This window comes from Manacus candei, unplaced genomic scaffold, assembly GCF_025592945.1.
Source record: "Manacus candei isolate 608988 ecotype Guabito, Panama unplaced genomic scaffold, ASM2559294v1 h1tg000028l, whole genome shotgun sequence".
Taxonomy (NCBI): Eukaryota; Metazoa; Chordata; class Aves; order Passeriformes; family Pipridae; genus Manacus; species Manacus candei.
The window spans coordinates 41,719,753-41,742,042 of NW_026138076.1; the positions used below are offsets into that span (position 1 = coordinate 41,719,753).

The window sequence follows — 22,290 nt, forward strand, 5'->3', positions numbered from 1 at the left end:
TACACAGCAGCTGTCTGACTTGTCCATTTAAATTACAAAATAGCTGTTGTAGACTGAATATACAAATCACCAGAAGGTACAAAAGTGATCAAGATTTTTAGCTGAACGTGCTCCTAATTGATTCTTATTTTGCTAATAATTCAGATATGAGTTAGTCATTAAATTGCAGAATATTTTTCTTTCTTTACATTCTGCTTGTGCAGAATATACCTTGCCACAGAATTTCATTAAGTTACACTATTACTCAGATTTTCTTTTTTGTCATTACTTGGTAGCTTATTGTTAAATATAGAGGAGAAGAAGAAACAGAGGAATGGAAGTTTATCTTCCAGAGTTCTCCTGTGTCTCAACTTCTCCTTAGACTGTTGATATCCTTTGTTCTGTAAGATCAGTTGTCTTTGGTAAAGCATCTGAGTTAAATGTTTTTATGAAGATTATATTTTCCAGAGTTCTTTTTCTGTTTTATCCTGGTATTGATAACCAAGTGAAATAAAGTAAAATGCTACCTTTTGTTACAACCGTAATGAAGAATTGGCATTGCCTTTCTGGAACACACACAAAAGGAAAAATGAAATAGTTCTTATAAGGTTATCTGTAAGGTAATTGCTCAGTTTCTGAATATTTCATGCTTAAAACAAATTGCAAAATGCAGTAAATAAAACTATATGCATTTGCTTGGAACAGTTATTTAGCAAGTTAGAAACCAGCAGTCACTTAAACAGTTTTGATGTCCATTTCATCCTTCTGAAATTTGTATTACCTCATGCAGAACTCGGAGTTTTCTCCTTACTATGTCTGCTGTCCTCTCCCTTCTGATATCTTCAAGGCAGGCTCGAGTTCAGTATCTTTCTAATAACTTTTTATACATCTATTTTTCTCAGATGCCTAACCGTGCGATCAAACGGCGTTGCTGGTTAAAGTGTGTTTGGTAATTTACTTTTAAATGCTGGAGGTCACTGAGAAACCTCGAAAGATAAAGCCAGGACTTCAAGAGTTAATATGTTATTAGGAGGACAGGAAATCTGGCAACTATTGCAGAAACTAGACCTAATGGTGCACACAAACAATTTGTCAGTCTTGGTAAATGTGAATAGCTTTCCGCAAAGTGGCCGCATTTGCTTTGTTTGAACAGCCTAAACTTTTCCTTTTCGGACTTTAAATCTTAGAAGTGAAATGTGATCCACATATTGAATCAAAATAATTTAATTCAAAACATATTTTGATTGGAACAAGGTTGACGTGGAAAGAAACTCTAGAATAATAAAAAAAAAAAGTTGAAAGGACTTTCTATCATATATTTAGCAGGAAAATTTGAAACAGTTCTAATTAGGCTGAAAAAAACAACCTTCTTCATTGTAACTTACTAAGGTCATATATCAATGTTAAGGCAGTGTTACCAACTTGTGTCTGAAAGCCTACACATGCAAACATTGTTCCAGTTGTTTGGTTTTGTTGGGGTTTGGGTTTTGTTTGAATGCATGTGCACACACATAGTTCCAAGGCAGAACATGTGCTTAGTTTAAAGTAGTTACCTGGTCCTGCAGTTATGTGGGTGTTTTGTCATGTTCAAGAAGAGTATTTTTCACCTGAAAATTGTGGTTTTGCTAAAAGTGTGTGAAATCCTAATTCGTGCTTTTCTGTTCATACATAAATATTTTTTCAAAAGGAACGTGAAAGAGACTCCATTATTTTAAATATTTAATAGGAAATTCTTTAGTTCAGGAAGGAATTGAAATATTTAGTCCATTAAAGGCAATTTTTTGTACTGGAGATCTGTAATTTCTTACTTGCTGATGTAGTATTCCTGGGTTTGTTATTTTGTTTTTTTGGTTTTTTTGTTTTTTTTTTTCAATTGAGTGAATAGGAAAGTTTATTCATGTATGAGCAGTTTTGGTTTCTCATCAAATTTTCTACTTTAATTTTAGCTATATAAACCACATGTTGTGTAGGTTGGACTTCTGTCTTTCCAATAAGAGTTGCATGCATGCTTTATGCTTTGCTTCAAAATCATTTAACTTTAGGTCAGCATAGGAATAAGGCAAGCGGGTCATTTATTTCTAAATAGCTTGATTATGAATATATATCTGTGCTGATGAAAAAAATGCAGTTAAGCCTTTCATCTAATTTCAGCATTGGAACATCCCAAACTCAAGCACAGTATATATTCATTTTTAATAGACGTAATTTCAAATGCTGTATGTCATTGCATGAAATCTAAAGCAGAAATAGGAGTAGGGGACAAAAGCCAATAGTAGTCACTTTAAAGATACAAATCTTGATTCCAAGGGGATAATATTGTTTAGGAAAATATATCATAATAAATGGTTTGAGAACTGATACTGGAAAAAGGAAAAATCTTTCCTAACCTGCTGGTCTTCTGTTCTGTCATTCCAGCCATGTTCTGTGAAATCATTTGTATCAGTATTAGACTGATGTTAGTCTTTGGTTGCCAGCAGTAAATTATTCTCCGTTCATTCCTTTCAGAAAACAGGACAGAAGATGATGCACATAAAATAGTGAATTTCAGAGTCATTCATGAAGAGGTGGTTTTGATTGCACATATTTAGTGGCATCAGATTGTGCACTTGAAAAATATTTATGAATAAACTAAAATTTCCTTGTTAAGATCAAAGCGTCTATTTGTTGATGTGTCTGAAGTGTTTCTACCTTGGGAACAGAGAAATGAAAGTTACTAATAGGTGTTTGTGTTTGACATCTGTATACTGTACTTTTTAGCATATCTCAAGTGTTTTAGTCTCTGCCTAATAGATCTCATTAAAAAACCAGATATCAGCCCCAAGACAGTTTGTCAAAGTTAATATGAGTCCCCGTGGACAGAATTGACAATTTGTGTGTGGCTTCACGTGACAGTCTTTTCATGGTCTTGTTTGATCCTTTAACAATTGGACATTAGTCACTGATTTGTTTTACAATAACTCAATAGGATTGAACATTACCGTGTTGTGCTGGATGCTTTCGAGGGTTTTCCTGTTTTGCACGGTTTTCTTTGTAGCAAACAGTAAATGATGTACTTGGTCTGCCATGGGAGCTCTAACAATTGATGGGTTTGCTTTAAGAGCACCATGGGAAGGATGTTCCTATCCCACTGCTGTGTGCTGTGTTTAACTTGAGCCTTAATGAGCAATGGCTGTCCTGGATGCTTAAGTAATCCTAAATGCTTAGCCATCCATACCCTTGGCTTAGTTTTGCAAGAAGTAAAGGCTAACAGTGATGTTTAAAAAACCAAAAAAAAAAAAAAACCCACCAATCCCCCATTTTTATAACTGAATGGTTATGCAAATTGCAACTTTTTTATTTCTCAGATGGTTTCTTAAGGAGGGCCCATACCCACATAGTAGACACCAGCCTGGCTACAAAGTGCACTACATGGCCTGCTCTGGTCTACTGTGTTGTTTTCCTCGACAGTCTTATTTTTAATCATTATACAGGTTGTTAATTGTTGTTTCTTCATTGATTATGTCATAGCATAAGCACTTCCCTCCAACCAAGAGCTTAACTGTGAACCTGGAATGTCAGGCAAGCTTATTTAGCTTTTGAATTTGTGTGCTGTGTTTGGTCTGTCCTTCAGGGTCCTGATGTTGACTGTAGCCATTTTTCATTTAGCCCTTTTATTTGTGATTTGGCAACTAAGAAAGTAGATTTTAAATGGCCTAATAAGGAAAAAAAATATACTTTGCATCTGTACAAATTACAAGTGTAAAATAATTTCAAACTTGAAAAAGAGAAGTAAATTCAGGATGGTCCCAACCATTCCATGAGAAGGCAAAGAGCGTGTTTTAGTTTTGCTTTTTTAAGGAAAAAAAATCTCATTTATAATTATGTTAATCTAAGGAGATTGCACTGATATTCCTTTAGTTATTCATGTCCAAATGCTTTGTAAGGATAATATGACTCACTAAAAGTCTAGCTTTTGTAGAAAAGGAAAATATGAACAACTTACGCACACTAAATATATACAAATATTATATATATATATATATATAAAAAATCATAAGTTCATAACACTATTTTTCTTGGGATTACATAGTTATAATGATAACAGTAAGTATATTCTAGGGTTAATTTTTTTTAGCAGGATAGCATGAAAATTAATTCTGATCATTGTCATTTGCTGAGCCCTGTAGAATTTTATGGCTGCACATCGTGGTATTATGGACACTCATGAGACTCCTGACTGGTTTTATCTTATTAAACAATTTTGAAATCATTAATTTTTAATTGACCTGCTTGTGGTTTTTTATCGTTTTAATTGTGTGTCTGTGTCTAAACATTGGGTGGGGATTTTTAAATTAAAAAGAAAAAAAAAAGAAAAAAAAAAGTCCTGTCTAAGCATATATGTTGTAAGGTATTGTTATATGAACATCCAAAGAGATACTAAACTGTGCGGTAATTCATTTTAAAGGATGCTTTCAGCAATTCAGTATCCTAATAAAAGTAATAATAAAAAAAGAATGATATGATGTCTAAGATATGTACAGGTCTTTTCTTGATTGAAAGTTCTAATTAAGTGAATCGAGGAAAATTAACTGAAATTAGCTGTCAGAAAGTCACATTTAAATGAGTGATGATCTGGTGTGGCAGTAAACATTTAAATGATATAAATTGCCATTTAAGTGTATGGTTTAATGTTTGTCATGCATTAATATGACATGAGACTGCAGTGACAATCAAGCAGCTTGCTCTAATTTGAACATATTTAGGGCTTTTGTGTGGAGTGCACCACACAAATTAAGACAATTGCTGGTTTTATGTGTCAATTTAAATCTTGTTTTCAGGCATCGGTTAATGAAACAAACCCATCATTTCTGTGTGCAAATTGCAGAGTGATTTCCCTGGTTTTCAGATTAATTTCAACTTCCTCTGCTCAAAATTAGGAATTTCCTTTGCAAGGAAAATGCCATTCATTTTGTTAGATGAAGAGAATATCAGTTTGTTATGTTGTTTTGTTTGCTAATTCAAATAAGAAGTACTTTGAACCCTCTGTATAAAATAGAAAAAGCAAATCCCGCTAGTGATTTAATCTAGATGAATTAACTCTTCAGATACCAATGGTTTTTAGGTTACCTTTTAATATAGTTGTGCCGTATCTAATACCAATATGGAGAGATTCTTTATTTTTTGGATGCTTTTGTCTTTGGGATTGGGTTGTAACTGGATAACATCTTCAGAAAAGCAGCTTAATTGTTCAGCATAGTGCTTCTGTATAGGTTTCTGTATAAGTTTGTATAAGAGATGTATACAAGAAATGCATAGAAGTGATAGCAGTTTGGTAGTCCAACATGTTAAATAATTTGTACCCTAACATCCCTAGTTAGTTCCATTTCCCCAAATTTATCAATCTTCTCTCTGGCTGTCAGAATCAGATAATTGTACTGTTATTATTCACCATGCAGATCACACAGAAAAGCACAATTTCATCTTGAAAGTTCATAAAAACATAGCCAGGCTGTCTACAAAGGCACAAATGCTTTCCACTTACTGCTTTTTTGTCTTATTCTCCCTATTATAGTATTAAAAGCAGGGTTTCCTGGTTAGTGGGAAGTAGGGCATGAGACTCAGGCATCTCTTACAGGGCCCACCTTTTGTTTGGATAGAATGTCTAAAATACTCTTTGCAATTCTGTATTGTTACAGAACAATACTTGTTAAGGTAATTTTATATGCTATTAAAAAAAATGCTTCTGTGATTACCAAATGATGACCATCAGGGAAACTCACGTTTATGTGTTTTGTGTGTGTGTTTTTGTTACAGGCATTAGAAAGTGAGTTTGTTTCCTGCCAGCTTCACCAGTGGATTGATCTGATTTTTGGCTACAAACAACAAGGGCCAGAGGCTGTTAGGTCACTGAATGTATTCTACTATTTGACTTATGAAGGAGCTGTTAATTTAAGTTCAATAACGGATTCCGTATTGAGAGAGGTAAGTTTGTACTTTAAATACAGAAAAGAAAAAAAATCTTCATTAAACACTGCAGTGTTGAAAATGCAAAGATTCCACGTTGTTCAAGGCTTCTGGTGAATGTTCCATTTCTTTGCATTCTCTTGTGGTTTGGCTACAGGCCAGTCAAATGCAAGGTGCCTGAACCAGTTGTCACAGCATGCAGAATTAACAGAACAAGCATGCAAGTTGCTCTTAAACTTTGTGCACCTGGATTCAGCCCAGACTGGATACCAGTATAAAAATAAATGTTCGAGGATTGCTTCAGTTGCTGAAATCAGTCATTGTGTTCCCTAATAACTGGATCTTAGTGGCAAAAGGCAGTGAGCAACCTTGACTTGGCTGGCACTTCTGGATTTAGTTCTGCACTTTTAACAATTCTCTTTAAGTGCAGTCTTGTATATGTAGTACACATAAAACACTATAGTTTTCCAGCTCCCAATATTTTAATTTGATTTACTATCAAACTAAAATACCTTGTCCTGTATTTTTCATATGCAGAAGTAGATATTTAAACACTGGAAAGATCAGTAGTTTTACTCAGACTCAACATCATTCAGAAAATCTATTTGCTGAAGTATCTCGTAGGATATTGTGGGCTTAAAGAGTCCTTCCTCCTCCATCTAGACAGCTGTTAAAAAAAAGAACAGAGTGGAGTGGGTGATTCAAACAGATTTTTATCGTTTTTATGTCCTCTGTTCAGACAATACATTGGTATCAATTATAACTGCAAGTATATTAATTATAAAATAAATGTAAGTGCTACTTTGTTATAAAATATTCTCAGTCCCTGAGAACAAAGTAATGTAAATGCTATCAACTATTTTATTTAAATGGGTGATTAGATGTTCAACAGAGAATATATGCATGAACTGAATGAAAACAAGAATGAATCCGTTTCTGCTTACAAATATTAGGTTTGAAGTTCACAGTAGAATTCTAGGTTAATCCTACCTGAAGTTTTTGTTTGTTATCTACTGCTTATATAAAGAAAGTCTGAGAATAAGCGATTACTGTTTTAAATAATACTATTTTCTCTGTACATACTGGCCATCTGACTGTGTGGGGCACCTTGCCTGCCTCTTAGAGAAAGTCAGCTCATAGCAACACTGTGGGTTGTAGCTGGTTTGTGTGTGCAGTGAGAAGGTTTGGGGGGTTTGCATGGCATGTGGGGTACACAGGGACTGGCTTAAGTACCAGCACAGTGTCAACATTATGTGGGTTGCCATCAGTCTGCAGACAACGTTTTAGTCTACTTAAAGCTAAAATACTTACATTGCACATAAATACATTTAATTGAGCTAAGAAAGGGGATACTGGGACACTTGGCTTATAAGGAAAAATGTCATCATCTGGGTTTGAAAAAGTTATTGACCTAGTACTAGAGTAATAGATGTTCACCCTGTCATGTTTTCATTTCACTGATAATGTTTGTCCACTTTTCACTGACAAGGAATTATTCTTACCTTATAAGAGTATTAGACTCTTGACGTACTTGGTTTAAGTGTGAGCTGAAATATAGACTGGGTAATGTATGTAGTTTGTTCTTAATTTTGTTATTAAATGAACCATCATTGAACTATTGCTTCTGGAACCAATAATTGAAGTAACACTAATCAAAATAGCAGTCTATGCACACAATTTTTGTTAAGCTTTTAATTTTTCTAGAACAGTTCTATTATTAGATGAACTAGGATCTATTCTATTTGTGTTGTAGTCTGACAAAAAAGTAACTTGAGACCAGGGAAGTTACAAATCTGTCTGGATGTGTGGGTCATCTCAGAGAGGCATTCACTTTGTTACCAGATATTTTGGATTTGTCATGTTTTTACTGTACTTTACAACAATGTTTCTTTCTTTTGAGTTGTTCTGTGCTGCCTGAGCTGAGTGGCGTATAAAAATGAAAACAGAAGGGGGAATGTTGTTGAGTTCGTAATAATGGAGTAGCTTAGTGGCAGCAGAATTTTGAAACACTACTGATGGTGTCAAAAATACATAGTGATGAATGCAGGCAGCAGAATGAATGATGTCTTATAGCACTTTTGTTCTGAGTTGCTTGAAGATTGGTCCAGTGGAATACTTTTATTTAGCATTTTTGAGCAGGTCATTAAAACAGTTGAAGGATTCCTGTTAGGTATCCCTTGCTATTTACATGTATTTTTTAAGGTGTATTTCTTATTATGTAAGTGTGTATATGCAGTTTGAGATTTGAGTATGATCAGCTCTGATGGGATATTGACAGTGCAGAGATTTAATGGTTATCATCACCAATGGTGACTTATCCTGCTTTTACTTATGGGTAGAGATGAAAGTAATGAAAAATCTGTTTGTGTGTATATCTATGTGCATAATCATTCTATATCTATGTGCTAAATGAATTTATCATGCACCTTTGACAGCATCACCTTCTTCCTGCTTGCTAATCCATCTCCCTGAGGACCCGTGCTAACGTTCTGTACTGCCAAGCAGCTTCAATCAGCATTTATTTTTCTCCTTCAGGCAGCTTGCCAGAAAATATTTTGTCTTTTCTCCACCAAATTCCTGGTTAGAGGCCAAATGAATTTCTGATCTGGGAAATTAGCAGTATTTTTAGGCAGGCACGACACCTCAGATTTAGTACCTGTTTATTAGTCAAGTATTAAACTGGGAAATTTTACTCTGGATTCCTTCGTTTCAAAAAGGATGTTTTTGGCTTTTTGCTCTCAATAAGATTCGAGGTTTGGGTCTTTAAATCTCAGGAGTTGTAGCAGAAAATGTATTTTTATTTGCAAACCTAAGCCAAGGAGAAGCCTCTGTACGCTCTGAGGGCTGCAAGTTCTTGAGGCTTTTAGGTATCGTGTGGAAATAATAGCACGTGCTTAAACCATGGCTATTTCCCCACATAGTCAATGCTAAGCCTGGGCCACATCAGTAATGAGAAGGCTATGATGCATGTGTTTCTGAAGTATCTTGCAGATATTTGTATGGATATTGGTGACCTGACTTATCAGAGAGGCCACACACAGAACAATAGTGGAAGGAACTGAGGACTGGAGGAGTGTAGGTTAATGCAGAATTTCCTTAGGTCTCCTAAATGGCTCCAACTGGCACCTTTATTTTTATAGGCAGTCAGGTTATATATATTACAAGAAGGAAGTACTCGTCTAGGAAGGAAAACTACTTGATTAAAACCATATTCCACCTTTCTTTTTTTTTTTTTTAAAAACTGAAAATGTAGAACTTTTACCTCCTCTTATACTTCTGTGAACAATTTTTTCCTGCCATTCTTTCTGCCTATGGGAATAAAGGGAGTAAAGTATTTTGAAAGGATCTGACTGCCATAATAGAAAATCTTAAACTAAAATGCAAACCATGGGACACATGCTACCTTTTGGCAGATAAACCCTGGGGAGTGCAAAGCTTGCATAATTCAAAGGCAAATCTCGAGGGGGGGGGGAGCAGATCAAGAGAGAAGGGTTTGAGTCGCAGCCAGTGGGGGAAGGGAGCTGCAGCCAGGAGAAGCAAGGCAAGAGATTCAGTATCTCTGCTGGCACTACTCATCCCTGCAGAGACCATTCCTACATCCTCCTCCTTTTCCCTCGAACCATTTTAGTAGCATTGTCATTGACTTTGATCCTTGTACTTGAATCTTACTGAAGGAGGTTACAGCTGCAGAGGGAAGCTGCTGTTCAGTTGACAAGCAGTAACCATCTTTCCAGTGGAAAATGCTGTATTTGCCAGCAGAGGTGTGCTGTATCTCTACCTTCTGTTGACTTGCTCTTGAGCACCGTATTTTGATCTGTGAAACTCCCAAACGCAAGATGTGCCATAGAAGGGCTCTTTTTTGATGCCTATAGAAGAGGCAAGGAGGAGTCATGTAGCACAGATAAATGTCATCCTGCTGTTCTGGAGAGAATTCACAGCACCTTCTTATCACAAGTTCTGCTCTCTTTTTGCCATAGCTATCCAAGAATGGAGAAAAAAAAAAAGCAGAATTACATGTAAGTCATTTGGACAAGCAACTGATTAAGAGCTGAAGCACAATCTGTAGAAAATAGTTTGCATCTTGGACTGATTTGTGGGTATTTCATCAGAGTCTCGATCAGAAGAATAGAAATTTCTCTTGTCTCTGGCTTAGATTCACAAAGGATGTTTGTGAATCTGGGCTGCACTCAGATTCACTGTTACTAATTAGAAGTCCATTTTTCCACTGATACTCCTGTGTAGTTAGTGTAAACACTGGATAAGAGCAAAGAAAAGAGATGAAGTTAATACTGGGAAGACAAAATATTACCTGGAGAATGCATCGTTGGTTTATCCAGGGACCCCTGCACCTCAGGAAGCATTCTGAATTTTCTACCACTCTTATCAAAAAGCACCTAACCATATTTAAAAATTAAAAAAAAATTAAAAATTAAAATAGCATCTGATATGATCTTTGAAGTCAGCAATTACGGAAGACTAATGATTTTTAAATTAGCAATAATAGCTCAAAAAACACAAGTATAAGTCCCATGCAATTAATAACCCCCATCAGGCGATTTGCTTTTAGCCTTAAATGGTTCTGTTGTTTTATACTTCTTCCTTTGAAGAGAAGGTGCCTTTTTGTTACACGAAGGTAGTCTGTTTAACATTAGGAAGCACAGCTTTCTCCATTCTCTCGGCACTTTTCTTTCTCTTGATGATATTTTATTTCCATATGAACTGAGGAGTTTCAAAAATTGTGAAGAATCAGCGTGGACACAGCATTCGGTATGTTATTTGAATGTGCCACTTCTGATTATATACAGTGAGAAAATAATTCTTTCATTTTCAGCTTAAAGGCATATGGGATAAATTATTTTATGGATAATAGCTTTTAAATGTTGCTCAAGATTAATATCTTTGGGTAAGTTTTGTGCATCTTGGACCTATCTCTTATTAGTCTTATTTTATTTTTAAATATTTACAGTTTGAGAGACTTCTGTGCTTTCCAAAAGAAGTTACAAGGATGTTTAGTTTACATGACCCCAGTTTCATGACAGCAGTAGCAGATCTGATATCTTATCCCAGAGAAAGCATTTTGGCCTCTCTTTTAGCTGTGTTCATGGTGGGAGTTAATAGCATATTTCAGCTCTAACTCAGCTGGAAAACCCTGACAACAGTGAATCTTTCACAGTGTATAAACACAATTTGTATTTATAGCATAGTTAACATTTACTAAATAGTTGGGAAAATGATCAGTCTGGTTTTAGCAAGATGGGCAACAGTCTTTGTGGCTGTGATGAGTTTTAAAATGTAGAATAAAATGGTTATAAAATACTGTCACAGAGCAGTAAATTTAGATGTGCTGAATTCAGTAAGTAACGAATTCATGCAGGCAAAATTCAGAGTATTGTAGAATCGACCTTTGAATCATCTCTGGCCAGAAGTGTGTTGCACAGATGGCACCCTTGATGTTGTACAGCACAGGAACAGTGTGAAAAAAACAAATAAATGTTTAACGTTGGTCTTGTTTTAATTGCAGATCTATTCTAAAATACAGTTATACGTAACCAGAATTAAGAAAGCTGTTTTTAAAGGAAGCATACTTCATGGCTAAGGAGAGGTGGACTTGGCAATGCAACCAAACTCATGCTTGGTCCTGGTCTTTTCCAGGGAAGGCACCCAGAGCAAGAGTGCGTGACACAGGCAGGGCCTCCCGTGTGGGCAGGTAGCACTGCTCCAGGAAATCAGCTTGTCTGGGCAGCAGGACTCTCCCATGAAAGGAAGTACTTTCTTCTAGTGAAAAGAGCATTAAAATAACAGGAGCACCATTCCCGCCACCACTCAGTGTCATTTCCCTATTAGTTCTCACACCTCAGCTCACGCTGTGACCTGCTTGTGGTGTTGGAGTGAACAGGCAAAATGAGCATAAAGCAAGTGTTTACTGTGATATCTGGGAGGTGTGGTGCATCTTTGATTCCATTCAATCCAGAGTTTGACATGACAAATGGGGATTTATTGCCCTTTGTCTCAACTTAAATATTTACTACAGTGCTTAGAAACAGACCTGGAAAGTACTCGACTAGGTTCTGATCCAGAAAAATATGTTGTTCTCTTTTATCCTTCATTATAGAATAGATTCTAATTTTACCTGCTGCTTCTGCTTCTCTATCCAGCAGGTAAAGGATAGTTTGGAGTTAATTAAAATAGGACTGAGATGCTTTGGCTGGAAGTATTAACGCTTTTTGAAAGGAGGTAACTAATGTAAATTAGTTCTTCAGCACAGGATGCTTTTTTCCTCAGCCTCTGATTGAAATTCAAAGATAGAAATTTTCAGCGCAGTCAGTTCCCTCACCTCTTCTTGCTTGACCTGTCTTGTGGATCTATCAGAGCCAGAGAGGTCTTGAGACCCCCTGGGCTCGTTACATTTTCATTTGTGCCTGGCTGGTCAGTCTTAGATACCTGACATATTTGTTGGCCAGCATTAAATAAGAGAGAGTAATCACAAGGTAAACAAGGTATGGATAAAAGCCATGTTCATAATCCTTCAAAAATAACTTTTTTAATAGAAATTATTTCTATTTTTAAACTTCTTTTCCTCTTCCATATGTGGAAAGGATGAGGTATACTTCTGTATGATAGCTACAGTTATCATATACTAAGTCATTTAGCTTGAATGAAACATGGAAGTGAATAGGCTACAAAAATTTCTTTGTGTCATCAGCATGCTTTGATTATTTGCAGGTTCTTTATGCTGTCCAAACAATTGACTTTCACAGTAATTGGGAAACTAAAAAATTTTGTTTGCAATGTTTTCATTCTATTTGCTTGTTGCAGCCTAGGGTATCTAGCTCGTCAGTGTTCCCACTGTGTCTGTAGATGTGTGTGGTATTTACTTACCACACTTTATTATTTTAGTTATTAGTTCTGTTTGATCAATAGCTGCTGCTTGAGTGAGAAAGCTTATGGTCGACGAAGGTGCTTTTCCTCAAGCAGTGTCTAAAAATCAAGTCTCAGTTAAATGTTAAATGCTATTAAATAATAACAAAAAGTTCATTCATTGCAGTAGAAGACTCTGAGAGAGTATTTTCCCCGTAGTTTGGAAACAGCAGGTTTGGTCTTGCATGTAGTGGTTAGGAGAGTTTAAATAAATGTATTTCATAGCTTAGCAAAATTAATTATTTGTTTCTTTTTCACAATTGTTACACATTCTGAAAGATGATCACATAAGAGTTTAAAGACCATTAATTTTTGGATTTTTACATCAGTGTATTAACCTCCTTCAGATTGAAATGTTTTATTTTAATTAAACTTTTTTATTTAATAAATAGAGATGACATCAGAGTTTAAGAAATTCTGTGGAATGCTAACAGATTGGATTGGATTGGATTGCTTTTTTCCAGAGAAGAAAGTTTTATATCAGAATATTTGGGATCAGCTAAGTAGCAAGTACACTGTGAGAAGGTAGCAAGTTTTAGAGACTATATTTAGCTATTTAGAAGAGTAAATGAATAATACTAGAAATTGATGAAGTTTGAGAGTATTGCACGTGGCAATACCACTGTTTTCTCTGTGATAATTATTGAATTTAAATGAAGCAGTGAGTTACTTTCTTGAAATCTTCATCTGCCACGGCAAAGAGAGATTGAAACAATTTTGGTTGTGGTGCTCAAATAAAACAGAAATGGTTATATTTTTAAAAACCAGTCCCAGAGCTGCTTAGGATTTTGCATGTACTGAATACAGTTTTACTTGCAGGTCTTTAAATTCATCTCAACTCTCTTTTTAAACTCTTTTCCCTTTTTATTTTGTCAGTCTCTTTGAAGTACTACCAGACCTGTTTTTGTAGTTCTAGTGGTTTTTATCTGCTTCTTTCCAGTAGCCAAAGATTTAGGTGTTTTGAATGAGCACATCAGTGCTCCAGACAGAGATACTGTTTGAAATTATCCATGAACCCAGTGCCTCTGAACATTATTGAGTGACATTTGTTTCTGTTGGTTGTGTCTGCTCTGACTAACTGGTTTCTTTCAGATTGGCAGCTGGGATTACGCCGCAGTAGACGGACAGCTGCGTGAGCTGGAGATTGCAGCCAGGCCGTGCTGTGCCTCTGTTTAATATGCCTGGAATGTATATATTCAGATTGGAACAACTTGCCTGGCCCTGAGGGGATTCTGTTTGTATTCTCGCAAACTGTGATTACTTCCTGTTTTACTTTGATTGCCATGTAATTGTCATACTGATTTGTCTGGACAAAAAGACTTCATTTTTCTTTATTCTCGCAGAAAATTTCTTAGTGTAGTTTGCAAGCTGGGTTAGGGGTTTTGTTTTTAAAGATGTGGTGGAAGGCATCCTATGCTGTGCTCCTTTCTACACTTTTCTGATGCAAATGGAATAATGTATTATTCATATATTGAATCTCAAATAGCTTTGAGAAAAAAGGTAATCCTGCATAGAGTAACCCCTCCCCCTCCAGGTATCTGCAGTAGTTTGGATTTTATAAATAACAACTGGTTAGACTTAGTAATCGATCTCCAGACAACTCTGGTATTTTAAGCAGGCAGAAGGAAGTGAAACTGGGGAGTGGGAAGAAGAAAAGAAAAATATTATACAGCAGATGTGTTTCCTGCAAGGAAGCTAAAAAGAACGGAGAAAAACCTCTATGCTTAGTTTAAATTTGATGGCTTTAATTTCTACGTGTATCTGTTGTTTTCTTGTGTAATGAGGCACACTCAGTTTTGTTACATACATCCCTCATGCACCACAGCAGGCAAAGGTTGTGCACTTTTTGCTTCATAGCAACTCTCTCATGTACTCTAATAATGCCCCCCTCTGTGGGCTGTTGACAGTATTTCTGCCCACGCTTCAGCTCTGAAGCCATAAACCTGTGCTGCTTGGGTTGAAGTAGAACCTGCATTAGTGGGCAGTAACAGGCACCTTCTACACCCTGCTTGGTTAACAGAGGGTATATCACAAACATTTTGCACTTGGATTTAATGATACCTAGAGAACAGTATATAACTCTTGATCTTGCAACATCTTTTCTTTAGCCTTTTTTCTGTCCTTGCTCCATTCCCTCTCTGCCATTTGTAAGAATTCAAAGCTAATAAAGACACTTTTCTTAAATCAGTTATGTTGAGTGAGTAGAGCAATGAGAAAACACAAATTTGAAGTGATTCAATTCAAAAGGTTTGATTTGTGAAGTCAAAACAAGAGAAACAATTTTCTGGTTCGACATGCAGAAAGTAGACTGCTCATTTTATTTTCAAAACAGCGAATGGGAGTGTGTGAATTTATGATACTAACATTTGAGCGCTGTATTTTTTCCTTGGGTCAAGTGTAGTGCAATGTCCCCAGGGCAGGTGTACAGTCAGCCAGCATATACATTGCCTGTGTCAGAAAAGCATTTTGCCCATTTTTCACATTCTTGATCTAATGGGGACTGTTAGGAAACAAGGGAGATGGTGCTACAAAGAGCTTCTCTTTATGGTCTTCTGCATCTTTTCAGCAGTTTTATCTAGTTGTTATGAATTGTGCTTGTTCTTTGGCCAGTGTTACCCGTGTTTCCGCAGTCTGGGAGGAATTTAACTAAGACTCTTCCTGTAGGAGCATAAGTGGCTCTCTGGTCAGAGGAGGTTTTCTGATCACTTGTTAGCAGGGCTTGATTTTAATCACTGTCCCGTGGGGAAAGGAGCTCGTCAGTTGGCCTCTAAGCCATTCAACTTCACTGTCTGAGGGGAAACCTGTCAAATAGTCTGTGTTCTCTGATGCTGTAAAGCAACATCTGGGTGGAAGGAAAGGGAAAGCAAGTAATCATTATTGCATATCGCTCAAGCCAATAGAACTCACTAAGGAACATGTGTGTAAACCTTTTTGAATATTGAAAAGTGAGGTAGGAGCGGCAGAGAGCCAAAGTAATTATTTTTGCAAGGGCTCTTATTTTCTGGACATAAATACTGGGTAGAAGGATGGAGGATGAACCCAAAACGTTTTCCGTCCGTGACACGTATGCTGAAATAATATGTATTACAATGCATGATGTTATTTCACCTGGGTTTTCAAACGTTTGGCAATTAAGTCTTAGAGATTTGGGAAGTAACTGGGAATACTTAGGTGTAGATCTGCAAGGGCACTGAAAGCAACCTCTTTGTAGGGAATAGTAAGGTTGTAGCTTGTCATGCCCTCAGACCCAGGCATGCATTTTAACATGTGTGTGCTGTGCCCTTGGACTCTTCAGGCAGTTCAATGTTTTGTGTCTGAGGAGGCATGATGAAAGCAACTCTGAGCTAGTCCCTTTAAAGGTCTTTAAATCTGGAGTTAAATGGTGTATGTCTTGCCTTTTAACTATTATGGGCCTTCATTTCAGGATTTGAATTCAAAACTGAAAACCGTTTCATTCTTTCTCTGTGACACTCACTGCAGTTTCCCCTCCACCTGCCCTCCCTCATATTTAATTTTATAGTTCTTTCAGACATAAACATGAAAAAAAAGCAATTTTGACTTAGTTTCTGAGTGTTGCTGCAAAGAAAAGTAACAAACATCTGTTTTTACCTTAACTGCATCCATATGTTCAACCTCCCCATCACCCTCCTTCCCAAAAAATTTACAGCCGTATTTGGTGGGTACTGCATACTGTTGAATTAACTTTCTTCACAGTTAGATTAGAGGGTAAGTTCAGAGACTGAAAATATCCGTACTAAACAGTGGCCAGAAGCTACATTATAACTAAGCCAAGTTTTCAAGTTTTTTACTCTTCCTCTCTTAATTCCTACCCCCTAAGAAAAGAGGAGATGATCTAGGAGACTTTTTAAGGAACAGGTTATTGTGGTAACCAGATAAATGTTAACTTGTGAAATTTGCTTATGGCTTTCATGCTTCTAAATTAATTAACATTCAAAACACTGTGGTATGTAAGTATGTGGTTTGAGATGCATACTGTGTGGATTATTGTAAAGGGTTGCTTACCTTGTTTGATTTTATTACTTCTTGTTGTAGCATCTGGAACAATTCTGGCCTTACCAAAGTTTTGTTTTTGTAGAGGATTAATAGGAAGAAGGCAGTTTTACTGAGATATTTGAGAAGCAATGAAACAAAATGTTGAACGATACTATCTTTTAGTTTGTGTTGTGCAGCATGCTTTCAGCAATAAGAGTTTGTAGAGCTAAAGATATCTTTCAAACAAAGGTAGTGCCTTTAATAGATGTGAAACTAGTGAAATTTCCCAAATATTTCTACCTACAGTCATCTAAATGGTTGTATGCTCCAGAGGGATTCAGCAGTGTGAGATCACAGGCCCTTCCTTTGCTGCTAGAAGCAGCTGTCTGTCTCTTAGTAATACTGAAAACTCAGTTAGAAGCTGGGCTGTAATTCATTAGAAATCAAGTGGATGACTTTTTGACTCTTGGTCATTTTACTGTATATTCTCAGGTAAGTAGTAGGTTGCTTTCTTCAAAGGAGATATTAACTATAACTCTGAGGAAAAGATTCCTTGCTCCTGCCTGATTTTCCTTGACAGGTTGAACAAAAGTCTGATTGACATCTGGTGGTTCTTTCTAATATTATGTAAATTGAGAGAGCGGGGATTGATTGTAGCTGCACCATCACATTTCTGCTGACAGAGGAAGGTCATCTTTCCGTGTGTGATCCTTCTGACTGAGACATCAGAACCTCGAGTCGACATCTGGGTTGACTTCAAATACAATCTAGGAAAAGAAGGGAATCATTTGGGGTTGCTAATACACTCTCTTAGTCGTTATTACGAAATGTGGAAGTTAAATAAAGAAACCTTTACATTTTTTCTTGGTAATTAGAAGGAATGCAGGAGATTTTTTTTCTGAAGTCTAGCCACTATGTCTAGACATATTTGTCCAAGTGGTGTTGCCTTTACTCAAGAGTTGTTCAGATTTCTTTTGGATCTCTTGAAGACACTAGTAAAGACGACGTACAGATGCCAGTATCTTTGCTTTTATACTCTATCTGCAGTTTTGATGTTTTATGAAACCTTGTTACCTGTAGTATGACATGATGTGATTGTGGATTTTCCCCAGTTCTCTTGGCTAAAAGGGAAAGACAGTGTCAGGGTACTACTGCAGTCCTGGAACTGTAGACGCTCGTATTTTTTTGGAAGGACCAGATGGAACCTAATGAGTCTAAAAGACTTGTTTGTGATGGAACTGTACATCACAAACTCAAGCTAGATCATGAACAGGGATGTAGAAACTGACTGTTAAGACTGAAAACAGAGAATTTGTGATCCTCTGGGACAGGTTTTGGCAAAGTCATTGTCCCATTGGCCAGAATTTTCCCCAGGTCTGACAGAACGCTGTGAAAACAGGCAGTGGCTATCAACTGGTGGGTTGAGTAGCATATTTTATACTTCTTTGTAATATCCCAGAGAGATTCTCTTCTGCACTGAGAATGGGTGGGAGACAAATAGCTGTTCTCATGCTGCTGTTGGGTGGTCTAGGACTGTGATTGTGATGAGCATCGTGTGTGAGAGTAAGGAGTGGAATCATAACTGTGTCTCTTCCAGTTTTTACATTGCTGGAAGGTAGTGAGTTCCTCTGAGATCTGGACTGTGGAAAACAGCATCCTGACTGTTGATCTTCCATTGGTTTAAAGCAATTATAACATCTGATTTTTCGTTTTACATCAATTTTGGCTCTTGTTATGATGAATGTATTGGAAATTTGAAATACTCTGCATCAATTTGTGATATCTTGTGTTTCATTTTCCCTTACTTAGTACTGGTATTATGTAAGAGTCTATAATTTCAAGTGGTAGCATTGGAAATTAAAGGACATACCAGATTCCATGATTAAGAAAAAATTCTGATTCCCTTTAAATGCTGAACGTGGGCATTTGGGAATGAAAGTTTCTGTATTGATCATAAGTCAATATAAAAGGAAGTTAACAAATCTGAAGCTTATTATTTCCTCACTTTCTTCTATTTTCATCTCTAAAAGAAATGCATGGGAGTTGTGCTTCAAGAATATTTTATTAATTTTGAATAACTTATTAGTTATATATTTAATAGGAAATAAATAGTAGATCCTATGGACTGTAGATTTGCCCTAAATATTTTGACAAGCATAGAATAATTGACATCAAGGACAGTCTGCTTTCTGCTCCCCCTGTATTCTTCTGGTGCTACCCTCAATGCAAAGCAGAATTCCCATTTGCTAATAAAAATATGCCTCTTAATCTGCAAGTAAATGTAGGCATATCTTTTTAAAATCTGGATGTTTTGAAACTAACAGCTTTTATGGAAGGGGTAGAACTGCTGACCATTATGCTGTTGCTTTGTTAATGCCTCATGTCTTAAGAGACCTCAAAGCCTTTGTAATTCCCTTGATATCTCGAGTCACAAAACCCCAGATTTGAATTTTAATGTAGCATGTCTCATCAGCAGGAAGGAGACTTGTATGGTCTTAGTGAGCTTTAGTGTTTCATGAACTGATATTGCTGTTCCTCAAAACGCACTCATGGAATCACAGTGTGTGTATGTCAGATTTCAGCCAGCTTTTTGATAAACTTACTTATTCATCAGTTCTTTGAAGATTATGGCGCTTCCCAGAGTGGGCAAGAGTGTTAGAATCTGGTCATAGAGTGATTTCAACTCCTGCTCTGATGAGTTCAGAAGTTTCAAAAGCCCTGCCAAATGTATTAAGATCAAGTGTTTTGGATGGCATGTTTCCTATCAGAGGATGATTATTTTAAGGCCTCAGGTGCATTCTACTTTTGGCTTTGTTATTTCTGTAACAGGAGAACACTGTGTGTCCTAGTAATGGTCTTTATTATTATCTAAAAATAGTTGTTTGCAACAATAAGATCAGCATAAATCCCATTGTCTCAGAAATTTTAATGAGTGGCTAAAGTAGAATAGCAAATAAAAGTGTAAGGAGCCTCCAGGAAGGTTGAATCATGAAAAAGAAGAATCTGAGAGAAAAGCATGATGGTATTCATATAGCTATAAAAGTAGCTAGTGGTTTGGTGGTTTAGCATTCAAGCATCCCATTTAAAACACTTCTTTGAAGGGCCTGATTTTCAAGACTTCTTTTCAAAATAGAACCTAGTAATGCCTCACCTTAGGTACTCAACATCACTGGATGCTTTTGGGAATGTAGAGCTCAGTGCTCCGTGCAACAGAGAAACTGAAGTATGGGCCCGTGTTCAGTCTGTTATCCCACAGCAAGTGCAGGGTAGTTCAGCTCACCATGAAAGAGATGTAAACTGAGATGAAGGATTTAAGATTTTGTGTAGTATCAGCCTATTTCTGTGAATAGTGCAGGGACCAGTCTGACAAGGAATAACTTGTTGAATTTTGGCTGCTTAATGTTGTTACCTTTAAGCCAGTAGGCCAAGAGGTGGCAACATGGAAAACTAGTTGGACATGCCTAGGCAGGAGGTACAAGTTCACACATTTCAGAATAATTATTTTTAAGAAATCACTAAACATGAGATGATATTTTTATGTATTGCCTATGAAGAAAGTGCTAAAGCATGTTGCTGAAGATACAGAGAAACTTTAAAAAACCTTTCATACCTTCACATTCTCCTTTAGCTGCATTTAATATTAGTTGTTAGTTTAATGCATCCTAATGTTGTTTGCTCTTTTGGAATAAACCTCAAAGTAAGAAAAAAGTACAGCATTGCTGTGAAGCTAAGCAGTGGAGGTTAAATAGAAGGAAAGTAGAACACTCTTAATACCTACAGAAACTTTTTAGAACTTAACTTTTGCTTTTGAGTTATGATACAAACAGCATAAGCCAGTGTTAGAAAGGAAAAATGGAGCCAATAAAGAGGGTTTCTGATTATAATAGCTTGTTTCTGTTTAATATCATTGAGCAGGATGAGGTTTTGCAGAGTTTCTCATGGAAATAGCATCCACAGTACTAAAGTGATTACCTCATTCTTAGTACCAGTGCCAAGCACTTAGCCCCACAGTGAACACACGGGCTTGATTTTCAACATGAAACAAGCCAGAAGTGTGGAATGACATTTTCAGGTGACAGTTATGGTTCTATTGCCTGTAATTAGCACCTCTTAACATGCAAACCTGCCTGTGCCTTTTCCAGGCTGTTGAAGCTCAAATACGAAGTTTTGGACAGACCCCTTCCCAACTGCTCATAGAACCACATCCTCCAAGAAGCTCTGCCATGCAGGTGGTAAGTACCATGTTAACCCTTTGTGACCTGCTGTTGTGCTCACTTCCTTTGCTGTCTTAAAGTTGCAGAACTGGCCACTTCACTTTGCTTTTATGTGGTCGTGGAATTATGTTATTAAAAACAGCAGATGAGTTATGATATGGTAGGAGTGTATGCAGTGCTTAACTCTTTTTTTTTTTTATTTATTGCTGAAAGGATTGCATTGATTTCTAGTACAGACTTTTTTTTGTCAGTGTAATCTAAGAACACTTCATCAGTTGATTTTTGTTAATACCATACCTGTACAGGTGAGAGCCAGTCATCATGGAGACAATTTAGTTAATCTTTGGCAGATTCCCCAAGAAACATGGATTTAGGAGGTGGAACTTCCTTGTCTTTTCCCCCAGGCATAGGTTTTCCCCTAAAACCAGGATTACTAGGAATTCATGAGCTGAAACTTACATAGCAAAGAATGTGACTAAATGTGTTTTGCAGTAAAGCTAGGGTGATAAAATCCAGGCAGTGAGCATTAACATGCTTTCCCTTTTACCTCTACTTGTGTCGAATATAATTTTATTATACAAACTATTATTTTATTACTGATTACTTTTCATATCATGTTGTGTGCAGTCTTTGGGTTTAAAATATCATTTGTGTTGTCATAGATCCAGAACTAAGTATGTTAAGTGATATTCTGACAAGTGGAGCTAATGGTCTGCTAATTCACAGAGTTTTCAAAAGGTTATGTTCCCTTATTGTTAAGATGAACATTTTACACTGCAATATAAGAAAAAGACATTTTCTTCTTGTATGTCCTGTAGGACATATGTCCTACTCAAGCAGACTAAGGTTGATAGTTTTAAAACATGAAGTGGAGAAGGTTTTAAAAAATTTCACAAAAATCTGGCATGTTTCCAAAGTAGATTGCAAATCTTGTGGTGTAGGAGTCTGATAAATCTAAACTTTCTTGTCAAATTGAGCTACTAACCTCCCTCAAATGGGTCACTTGTTGTACATGAGACCTGCTCAGCTCAGTGTCCCCCCATCCCCACCACCCTTCCTGCAGCCAGTACATACCACGCTTGGGCAGCTGTGCCGTGGTCGTGCTCCTGCCCTGGGATCCCCTGTAAGGGATGCACAGAGATGGTTGTGCTGGTTATGGTCTGCTGGCCCGTTGGATCTCCCACGGAGTGTCCCAGTCTTCCTGCAGTGCCTTGTGTGTGCAACCCACAGGGCTCTCTCTTTC

General features: G+C 36.8%; 1 protein-coding gene across 3 annotated transcripts in view; it reads left to right on the forward strand.

Moving 5' to 3' along the window:
- LRBA (LPS responsive beige-like anchor protein) overlaps positions 1-22,290 on the forward strand; it is a 401,405-nt gene that overhangs the window by 335,558 nt on the left and 43,557 nt on the right. For all 3 annotated transcript variants that reach the window (XM_051790889.1, XM_051790891.1, XM_051790890.1), the window contains exons 48-49: positions 5,773-5,940; positions 20,976-21,065. In XM_051790889.1, coding sequence (XP_051646849.1) covers positions 5,773-5,940; positions 20,976-21,065 — 258 coding nt within the window. The remainder of the gene's footprint in view (positions 1-5,772; positions 5,941-20,975; positions 21,066-22,290) is intronic.